Here is a 10,892-nt window from a genome sequence, read left to right on the forward strand (position 1 = left end):
AATCCCCTAGTAGCAGTGTGAGTGCAAGGGCAAATGGGTTGTTGAGTTGAATATGTTATGCTGGTCTGACTCATTGATCTGTTATCTGACTGAGGTTTGTGCAAGTTAGAATCTGTGGCCCCGACCATGGCTCTAGAATATCAGTGTACTGATAAATCCATAAATCCAAATAGCCCAGTCTGTGGTGCTGAAGTAGCAGACAGATTTGTAATTACTTTTTCCACTGTGTCTGGCCTTTCTATCTGCTTTGTCTTGGATCTATAATATTCTCTAAACTACATTGCTGGGAGGGTGATCAAAAGAGTCATACACTGGGTGGTTTGCTAGTCGCAGGTCTAGTCCCCCTGTTCAAAATCTACAAATTGCTTACTGCACACAACTACCCTTTCAGTGTTTTGAAGCTAATATGTCTTGAAAATTGTATAGCGTTTGGAGAGGTTATTATACAAGAAGCAATTAAAAATGTTTTGTGACATACTTTCTAACCTTCTTCACTGTTTTCTCTTTTATGCTCCATTGCTTGTTGTTGCCCAGGGCGAGGCAGCGACTCGGAGGCTGATGCCCCCAGCAGGAGGCCAGATGTGCGGAAGGATGACATGTTGGCCAGACGGACAGCCAGCAGTGAATCAAGAAACTTGATTCCCTTTAACCAGTTCCTTCCCAACCGAACCAACGCCAGCTCCTACATCCCGACACCACGGCGAAAACCACATACAGAGGAAGGAGAGCAGCGGAGGTAATGACCAACACATCAGTGCAATAACTAAGTAATATGTAGATGATGCATTTTCACAACACAAGTTACCAACTTCTGCAATGGAAAAATACAAAAACTGATCACAAGGAAAGGTAAATCACACATGACACACAAACTTCCTCACTCCTAATCTTGCCCTGCTGTTACACACTGTTCCCCAGTCACCCTCAATCCACTCCAGAGCAGTCCAAAAAAACTGGACCACACAGCAAAACTCCTAAAACTGTCACTTGGGCACCTGAGAACAATGGGGGGAAACTAAAACCGGAAGAGGAGAATGTGACCCAGGGAGTGTTGGAGCAGAAGAGGCTGCTGATGTTGGAGAAGGCAGGGATTAAAGTTCTGCCTTCTTTTGTCCGCTACAGCAGGTCAGAGAGGAGATGCATGACAGCTGCTGCTGCTGTGGTTTGACAGTTATTGGTCGTGTTCACTAACGGAGCGTTATGATTGTAATTTTGTTTGTGTTTTTTTTCCTGGTGATTGATTCACACTGGTGATGAAATTTGACTTTTGGGTTTGTGTTGGTAAATGGTTGCAGCAAAGTGGCTCATTAATGATGAGTTTTTTGTGTTGGCATACAGATCTGACTAACTGCTTGCTACTTTTCTGTGGTTCACATATGGGAGAGGTTGAGTTAAATAATGTCAGATATTAATATTGTAGTATAAGTTTTAATGGCCATGAATTGCTACCTAATTGATGTGGTATATATTTTTTTTTTTTACGCACACGGTGATACGTTTGCCTGTGAACTCTATATTTAACAACCTTGCAATATTACAATATTTGTGGAAGCATTTCAAATCCAAACTTTGCATGTGACTATATCTGCTCACAACATGCAACAATGGATTTTTGATTATCACTGAAATGACCTTGCCCCCCCATCCCATCTCCAACCCAAGCCCTCCCACAATGGTGGAACAGGAAGTGAGGTCACCGTCGCCGAACATTATCCTCCGCTGCGATAATGACTTTTTGAGCTCTCACAAATCTGTGTGGGACTCCTCCTCTGATGTGGAAGAGGAGGCAGAGGTGCAAAAAGTCCCAGATGTTCGTAGAGACGACCTGGCATCCAGACGAGCTCACCGTGGCCCCGTTTCTCCCAAGGTCCATCAGTTTGTCCCTTCACCTGAATGTAGCAACAAAGACAGAGAGCGCTGGGAAGGGATTAGACGAGCCTCGCAGCAAACACTGCAGGAGAAGGAGATCAGGTTAGCCAGTGTTTGTTTGTGTGTGTTGCTGTTTTTTTTCTATTTTTTCTCTAAGTCACTGCTAAATTTTCTGTCCTAGTTTCCTACTTTTTCTTTTTTCGGGATCTTGTGGTCATTTGTGGCTTGACATGTGCGTGCTCCACTTTAATGTGACGTGTGTTGTGTGATGCCATTGTGCTGGCTCTGTGATTGGACAGTCGGAAGGAAGCGGTTCCTGACATCATTACACGCAGAGACAACCCCTTCCTCAACTCTGCCTCTCGCCTCGAGGAAGAGGAGGATGGAGAGGAAGAGGGAGAAGAGGGAAAGGTTAAGGCGACACCTAATAAACAGAAGGATGACCTGGCTCGCAGACGGGCTCAGAGTAAGCCCCTCCCTCATAGGGATGGACCAATAAGCTTTGTTTCTGCCTCCATGAGCCAGGCCGATATGCAGAAGTGGGAGAGACTCAAGATGACTGAACCCAGGTGCCCGACACACTCTGTTTCTCCACACATGTAGTACAAAGCACTTAAAAGCTGTTGTACGTCAAGTGTGTGGTTTGATAATGACTGAGAGAATGTGCAGAGTGTGTGTGTGTGTGTGCTTCTAGTTTCAGTTCCAGTTTGAAGCAGATCATTGCAGGCAGGAGAGGATCTTTAATCTGCAGAGACTTTCATATGATTTTACAACCCACTATATAGTATGTTTTAAACGCACACAGTAGGTTGAATACATAGGGATTCAGTACCTCAATTTGAAAGACATGAGTTTGTCAGTTGTATCCTCACCTACTACTACAAAATATGCATTATCTGAAAGTGTCATGACTCTTTATCTGTCAGCTATTTTAGAATCCTAATATAATTGCATATTTTGTAATGAGTGCATATAACATTAAAATAATATTAAGAATTGGAAGAAAACTTTTACTTTATTTAACATTTTGCAGCTGTTAATTTGTTACAGTACCATTTAAACTAATTCTAACTTTTTGACATCAAACTCTAAAGAGTTACCTTTCAGAAGACACAAGGATTATATCTGCTATCATAAGGGATCATAAGATTATTGGTTTTAACTTCTCAAATGTAAGTTTGCCTTTTTTCTGTTTTATCCTGTTATTAATACTGTAGACTATTAAGACAGACAGAATCAGTTTCAAGATGTCTCCTTGGGCTCTGGGAAATTCTCTGACTGATGTAACACATTAGATGATTAAGTAATCCAAAAATATCACCAAGTTAATACATAATGTAATTAGTAACTGACTAAGGTTTACTTGCATATATTTTATTCATATTTTATTGTTCGAAACAATCAAAAATATAAAAAGAAGAGTTTTAGTTCTGGGCTGTCTTTAGTCCCTTGTATCCTTTCGTAAGCAGCTATATCCCTTAGACTTAGTTTCCCCTCTCTTCTAGCTCTGTTGCTCCCCATGTTCTCATCTGCTTGTTTATTCTCCTCACTATTGTGCACGTCAGGCCTCTTCAGTCTTCTTTGAAAGGCATTGAAAAATAGCAGGGAATTGGCCGATGTGTGTGAGACTCTATGTGTGTGACCCAAAGGCGACTGTTGGCTGTGAGCACTGCTTTGGCTTTGTTTTTCTCTCAGCGCTGATGTCATTAGATAGGATAAAGAGATTGTTGTGTTCCCAGAGAAGCAGCAGTTACCAGGAAAATGTGACTACCTAGAGTAGAAGCTTGGTGTGTATGTTGTGAATGTACGTATGCATTAAAAGGATTTAAGTGCACAGTCCCATGCTTTGTCCTCTTCTATCCATTCACACTTCCTGTTTGATTCATCATTTCCACCTTGTCCTACCGTTGTCTTCACAGTCTGTCTTCTCACTCTGTCTCTGGTTGCTCATGATTTCTTTTCCACCCTCCTTATTTCCTCCTGCTTTTTTGCTGGCTTTGTGTGTGTGTGTGTGTGTGTGTGTGTGTGTGTGTGTGTGTGTGTGTGTGTGTGTGTGTGTGTGTGTGTCTTCATTTGTGAAAGTGTATCTACAGTGAGGCTAGCCCGTCCCCTGTGTGTCAGGCTTGTCTGGAGAAAAATTATGGAAGTCCTTTCAGCAGATCAGCAAAGGCTGGACGAGGTCACAGCAAAGTTGTGACCTTTGGGGGCGTGACTGAGATCGAGCAGCCAGTAGACACAGTCACTTCAAGTGAAGGGGAGGAGACAGAGTTGCTAAGACGACTCCTTTCCAAGGCAACTGTAGCCATGCCTACCATTGGCCTGGGCTCCCTGCTTTCAGAGCGGGAACGCAGGTATGGACGAGGCCTTATACAAGACAACTTCAGTGCTACAGCTACACTGGCTTGTATCTTGTATTAGTGTGGACATCATTGAGAAGTAAATAGGTCCCTTTCTCTTCCATTAGCCTACTTTTGGAATATTATTTATATGGTTTAATGGAATTGCTTGTTTTAATGTTTTTTAAATTTCAAGTATATTTGAAATGGTAAATTAGGTAGTTTGGATGCACTTCTCTGCACTGGCTGATATGAATGTAGTTGTAATAGGGAACAAAGGTACACACTTACAGTACGTGCGCACACACATGCATGTATATGCTGCTATGAGAAGTAGAGCTAGAAAAATCAAAGAGTATTGGCCTATGTATCAGCCTAAAAAATAAGGCTACAGAAACAACCTAGTAAATGCACAATTAAAGCATGTCTGTAATGTTTGTGTAACCTTTTTTTCTCCTGAGATATTATCTGTTCACTTTTGACATATCTTGGATGTTATCACTTGACTCTGATGGTCAAAGAGCTTAAAATGTCCTCACAGGTCTTTTTTATTTATTTATTCTTTTTTGCATGTCTTTTCTAACCCTTTATTTGTTGCTGGGAAACTCTTGAATGTTCTTTAGTTTGAAATGTTTACAACGTTTACAATCTGTATTCTGTACTCTTAGTCAGCACCTGTGGCCGGCTTTTCTGCATGTTCACAGCTGGATTGTAAGACTATAGTATCCATCGCTGTTGCTGCAGTTTGAGCTTTATATGATGCTCTCACAGCCAGGTAAATGGACCTGACGTCAATCAATCCATCGCTCCCTCCGCTGACCTACCACCCTGCACCCCTGAAACCCCTCTAACTCCTGCAGAGCTGGATGCTTGTCTGGCTCAGTATGAACAAAGAGCAGAGGAGGAGGAGGAGGAGGAGGAAGTGGAGAGGATCCCAGATCTCCAGAAAGATGACATGATGGCGAGGAGGACAGGTGTTTTCCATAAACAAAGCACCTCTACAGTGACTTACAACAGTTTCCTGCCTCTGCCCAGCACTAAGCGCTACACACAAGAAGAGGTCACAACTGATGCTGCTCCAAGGAACGAAAGGAAAGTGCAGGCAGACCGGAGCAAAAAACTGAACGTCAGGTGGGCTGAGATTTGTGTGTCTAACAGTATGAGAAGGCACTAACAAGCTTGGTGTGGTTTGCGTCCTCAAAGAGGTTCTCCAGCTTGATGTTTAGTTATTTCAATTATAGGAGTTTCTCTCATAGAGTGGAGCAACAGCAACCCAGACTTCCCATGGAAAAACCTCAACTACACCCTGGCAAGACTGTAATCCGAGCAACGTCTTACAGCGAACGTGAATATGAAGAGCAGGAGGATGAGTATGATGAAAATGAGCCTGTGCCTGACCTGGAGAAGGATGATATGATGGCTCGAAGGACCGGATCATTCCAAAAACGGAGTGCAATCAGAACCAACCAGGCCATCAATCAGTTCCTGCCAGTACCTGGATCGGTTAAATATGACATTGCCCCAGTGTCTCCAATAAAGGCACTACACAGAAAGCCTAAACTCACAGAGAAGATGGCTAGTGAAAGGTATTTACTGTGTTTAAATGATGAATTGATTGAGGTATCTGCCACTACTGCAACTAACAAAGCACATTTTACTGGCAAAGATGAAGGTTTGTTTGTGTTTGTAAGTTAAATGGCCTGCAGTACTAACATTAACACATCTCTGTGGATGATTTATAGTTGCTTCTGACTTGACTGTGTTGTTTTGGTTCCATGCCAGCATGTTTGATTGCCTGCAGCTGGATGTCTGATGTGGTTTCATTTGTGTTAATTGAATATAGAAGGACTTGTCGACTTTGATTTGCTGTTGTGGTCGGATTATTAGAGTTGTGGTTCTGATATGGCTTGGTAGAGTTTGTGTTTGCTATGGACTTTTCTGGCCTTTTTGCTCTTTTGCTGATGAGGTTTAACCTTGGCTTTGTTTGGTTCGGGTTGAGTATAGAACAGTCGGCTGTCGTTGTATTCAAAGTGTAAATCAATGCTGAATCACACGACTCTGTAGTATTTGAAATTCTTGTTTTTTTTTCACCCAAATTACATAAAGAAAAGTTGTTTTCTAATAATTTCTTGTAGGTTATTGGGAAAGAACTATGTAATATACAGGACTAATTAGACTAATTCCAAATCCAAAAAATAAAAAAATTCCAGGTTATCCTACCAACTGAACATTGTTTTTAATACTCGTATAACTAGTACCAAAATACATATTTTCTTTCCAAGCAGAAATCACAAACATATCAAATAAAGTCTTGCCAAAAACACATATTGGTTTGGCTTACGTGTAGTATTATCTAGCCAGACCGGTTTTAAAATGTCCATCTTTTAAAGTTTGTTAGAACCCAAGACACAAGTCAAATACGGTCAACCGTCTATTAATCAATTCCTCATTTAGCAGAAAATGAGTTTAATAATTGGTTAGAAAGGATACTTTAGCAATTTAGTGTTGGCCTCACATGCAGAAGGGGGACATGTAAAAAAATGCCCCTTAAACCACACTCCACACTACACAACTTGCTGTCAGTCATTTTCATAGGGACTATATCTTGAGCAAAACGTGGTTCCAATGAAAACTGCTGTCTTCTGTTTTCTGTGATGCAGTCTTGATTTACCCTTTGAGCTATTGCCTTGTAATCTTGGCCTTGTTACTGGATTTTAGCAGCATGGTTACCGTGGCAGCAGAACCTCAGGCCCAGCTCTCCAAAGCACCAAACCTCTCTCAGTGTGCAGGGCTGAGGGAGAGGCAGGAGGAGGATGGAAAGGAAGGAGACATGACAATCTCTGTCACTGATGTGTCTGAGCCCCTCTCCTCTCCATCACTCACCCCTCCACCCAGTTCTGCTGCTGCCCAGACTCGTAAAGTGGAGACTGTGCTGGAAAAGCAGTGTGTGGAGGAAAGAGTTGAGAGAAAGGTAGAGGAGAGAAAGAGAGACGTGAACGAGCAACCACTAAAGAAACCCTTCTGGCTGGATGACGATGATCTACCTCCCATCATGTGAGATGCCCATTGAACTCTTTTTGTGTCTTCATCACTTCCTTCTCAGATGTAGCTTTGCCATTCATCCAGTATGAAGTGTGACATTAGCAATAAGGCTGCTGTCCATTCCCTCATCTGCTGTTTCCTCTTATTCACTATTGTTTTAGGATGAGCCGGCGAGTTGCTTTTATGTCTAAGGACACTGAGTAAGTCTGTCGGCATGAATCTGGATGAGCTTATGAATGATAACAATATATACACACTGTGCACGTTCAATTTCAAGAGTACAGTCCAAAAATATACTAATGTACGAACGCTAACACCCAGCTTTTTTTTCATCTTTTTTTTAAATTCTGTTTGTCTTGCCAAAATTAGTTTGCTGTTATTATTATTTTTTTAGTTATTATATCAATTGCTTTGTGTTTAGTTAATGGAAACAGTAACATATTTCAGTTACTGTGTGGAGGTGTGGTGCAGCACATATGCAACTAATATAAATCCACAATATACAGATAATAACAATAAGAATTACACTGTAATATTTGTGTTTATTGGATTGCTATTGGTTGTGTCTAAGTATGTCTTGCTTTGTGTCCATGTCTTGTAGACCATCTTTGTTTACATCATCTATTCATTTTGAAAAGGAGGCAGTTTTCTTTCCCCTCCCTGTTACTTGTTTTTAATTTTTTACATTACCGGGCAATTATAAGTAATCAACGTAAACAATGAATAAAATAATATTGAATGTTTTCCAGAGCCAAATTAGACTAAGTGAGTATGTAAGTCAAGTGATGCAGTAATTTATACAAGATTATACTGTTTTCTTCCTCTCTAGGAGTGTGAGCATGGGTGACATGCTTAACGAGGAAGAGGTTGGACACTTACCACCACTGAGCCAATCACGATATGAGCGCATGCACGAGCAGTACAACAACTTTCAGGAAGATGACGACCACTGGCAAAATGTAAGTGACTAGGAATGACATTAACATTTAGCATGTTGGGTCCATTTAAATAAAAGGGAAAATATTTGTATCTTATTCAATCCTGAATTAACGCTGCCATTATTTGAACACTGTGAAATCGTGACAGGAATTGGCTCGTTGGAAGAATCGGCGTCGCAGCACGTCCCAGGAACTGATCAAGAAAGAGGAAGAGAGGAAGAGGATGGAGAAAAGGATGAAGGAGGAGGGAAGTGACTGCAACAAGAGGAAAAGCATTAAGACCTACAAAGAGATCGTGGAGGAGAAGTAAGGATGATATTGAGGCCCATATTTTTGTTGCACATGGCTCTTATTATGAGACAAACATATTTAAAGTAAGCCATATTCAAACCGTGATCCCTGTCAAAAAAATATAACCGACAATATATGAAACACTACGTAAACACCAAATGCTTAGTGTCTCTATCCGTATTTTTCTATTCTAGGGAGCGTAGAGAGGCAGATTTGTGTGACGCCTACAGGAATGCAGCAACTCCAGAGGAAGCTGCCATGGTTTTACAGCGTTATGCTCTTCGCTTTACCATCAGTGATGCAACACTGGACAGCCTAAAACTGCCCAGATCCACTGCAAATCCCAAACAGAACCTTGATAAGGTGGATACGGAGCACAAAACGACTTCACCTGTAAATGAAACCTCAGAACCTCTGCACAAACCAGAACCACGTGTTATAAAAGACCACTGGCACACAGAGCCTAAAGAGATGGAGACAAAAACAACTGCTCAACACGCGACATCAGTTTCTGTCCCTTCCAGCTCCCCGACACCTGGCAACACTCTCAGCCCGGTCACAAACTCAGACCATGTGCCACCTCGGTCACTAGAACTGAATGAACCTCAATCCAAACTGACAGAGTCTCCAACCAAACAACAAAAACAACCGATTACAGGAGATGCAAAGCCTCAAGCCAAACACACGCCACCTCATATTCCACAGGTGCAGCCTCAAACCACACAGCCTGTACACACACTCCCCTCATCTCCATCTGTATCTCCCAGACCCGTCCCTCTGCTGGCAGCCAAGCCCTACTGCCAGCCCAGGAACACACTGTCTGGACACAAACCTGTCAAGGTAAGGGCTCCATATCAGTCAGTCACACCAGTCAACAGTTCACTGTTCCATCTGTTATTCTCTGCATGCAGTTTAAATGTGTATTTAATAATACTTCTAATAAGTATCAACTTCTTAAAAAACAGAAGCAGCTTCGTACTGAACAGCATTTTTTGTGATTTAGATATTAATGTTGATCTCTATTGATAAAAAAATCCCCTAATCCCCTTTTCTCTTTAAACATTGTGTGAATACAAATATATTTACTTATAAACTTACAGTTTATACCAGTTCCAAGATCTTTGGCTTCTGGTCACTGATCATGTTGTCGACCATGCTCCCCTTTGTTTATCTATGGCTTTATTTTGTTTAATTTTTCCTATATTCTTAATTCTTAAGTCATAAGGGTTGGTTTGTGCTGTCATTTCTGTAATGTTGTGGATTGAACTTTAAACCTTGAAGAAAAAAAAGTAGTCCCTAGAATAATAATAAAATCACAGGAGCAGCAACTGATCCCTTAAGCCTTGACTGAGTTAAACAAGGCTATAAGTTTACCATATCTTCAAAATGCCCCACAGAGCATAGTAATGACATCCATTAGTTTGTGTGACTCTTGCTAAATAAGACAAATAGAATATCCATGTAATCCTGACTATGCATGTGTCACACTCAGATGGACGGGTTGGTGCGAGTAAATGGAGAGGTGACAGAAGATTTATCTGTTTCTACTTTACCTACATCTACTCGACACTCGCCACCGGAGGTCAAAGAAGTTCCCTCCAAACAGATGGAGAAAGATGCTCCCTCCAAACAGCTGGAGAAAGAAGTTCCCTCCAAACAGCTGGAGAAAGAAGTTCCCTCCAAACAGCTGGAGAAAGATGCTCCCTCCAAACAGCTGGAGAAAGAAGTTCCCTCCGTACAGATGGAGAAAGAAGTTCCCTCCGTACAGATGGAGAAAGAAGTTCCCTCCGTACAGATGGAGAAAGAAGTTCCCTCCGTACAGATGGAGAAAGAAGTTCCCTCCGTACAGATGGAGAAAGAAGTTCCCTCCGTACAGATGGAGAAAGATGTTTCCTCCGTACAAACGGAGAAAAACGTTCCCTCTGAGCAGATGGAAAAAGACATTCCTTCCATACAGAGAGAGAAAGATGTTCCCTCCAAGTCTAATGCGACAAATCAGGAGACGGTAGAGCAAGCGCCATCTCCAAAGACAGAAAGATCGACCACGTCTTTAGGCTCTGCCATCAGCTCCTTGATTGGAGGTCGAAACTGTACCATCACTACAACTATCGTGACAGAGCTCACGCATGTGGAGCCACATCACCCGGACATCCAAAGTAATGGACAGGTAATATTACAAGTGGCATGTTTAAGGACAGAATACCTGTGTTTTTTGTGTGTTTGTCCATTTAATATGCTTCACATTACTGCTGGTCATTCTCAAAAAGACAGTTGGTTTTAAGATGGTGTTCTTCTAACCCTCCAGACACCCATGGGTTTCAGTTCTTTACAATACACTGTGAGGAACAACCTACAGAAATGTCATAATAGCTTTTGAGACACTGGAAATGCTGTTGCCTTTACTCTCTGTCGGTTG

At 41.7% G+C, this 10,892-nt stretch overlaps 2 protein-coding genes across 3 annotated transcripts in view; both read left to right on the top strand.

Annotated features, from left to right (window-relative positions):
- The window catches only part of LOC116697972 (LIM and calponin homology domains-containing protein 1), a gene marked incomplete at its 5' end in the record, with an annotated part of 28,071 nt that overhangs the window by 11,094 nt on the left and 6,085 nt on the right, over positions 1–10,892 (top strand). Inside the window, 6 exon segments of the mRNA XM_032529639.1 lie at positions 535–736; positions 7,409–7,447; positions 8,077–8,206; positions 8,334–8,491; positions 8,671–9,316; positions 9,969–10,643. Coding sequence (XP_032385530.1) covers positions 535–736; positions 7,409–7,447; positions 8,077–8,206; positions 8,334–8,491; positions 8,671–9,316; positions 9,969–10,643 — 1,850 coding nt within the window.
- On the top strand, positions 1,120–5,478 carry LOC116697977 (uncharacterized). Of its 2 annotated transcripts, XM_032529659.1 has the most exons (5): positions 1,120–1,206; positions 1,663–1,971; positions 2,169–2,438; positions 3,963–4,220; positions 4,977–5,478. In XM_032529659.1, exons 2-5 carry the CDS (start codon positions 1,673–1,675, stop codon positions 5,377–5,379), a joined length of 1,230 nt encoding a protein of 409 aa, XP_032385550.1. In that variant the 5' UTR covers positions 1,120–1,206; positions 1,663–1,672; the 3' UTR covers positions 5,380–5,478. The 2 variants fall into 2 exon arrangements, with proteins under 2 accessions (XP_032385550.1, XP_032385542.1); XM_032529651.1 differs by lacking the exon at positions 1,120–1,206 and having other exon boundaries at positions 1,262–1,971.

The sequence above is a fragment of the Etheostoma spectabile genome, chromosome 2 (genome assembly GCF_008692095.1).
Source record: "Etheostoma spectabile isolate EspeVRDwgs_2016 chromosome 2, UIUC_Espe_1.0, whole genome shotgun sequence".
Classification (NCBI taxonomy): Eukaryota; Metazoa; Chordata; class Actinopteri; order Perciformes; family Percidae; genus Etheostoma; species Etheostoma spectabile.

Excerpts from the sequence above, each read along its gene's own strand:
- LOC116697977 (XM_032529651.1), top strand. The coding sequence starts at position 1,628 with ATGACCTTGCCCCCCCATCCCATCTCCAACCCAAGCCCTCCCACAATG. Across the intron at positions 1,972-2,168 it reads CTGCAGGAGAAGGAGATCAG|TCGGAAGGAAGCGGTTCCTG; the intron begins GTTAGCCAGTGT and ends GTGATTGGACAG. Across the intron at positions 2,439-3,962 it reads CTCAAGATGACTGAACCCAG|TGAGGCTAGCCCGTCCCCTG; the intron begins GTGCCCGACACA and ends GTGTATCTACAG.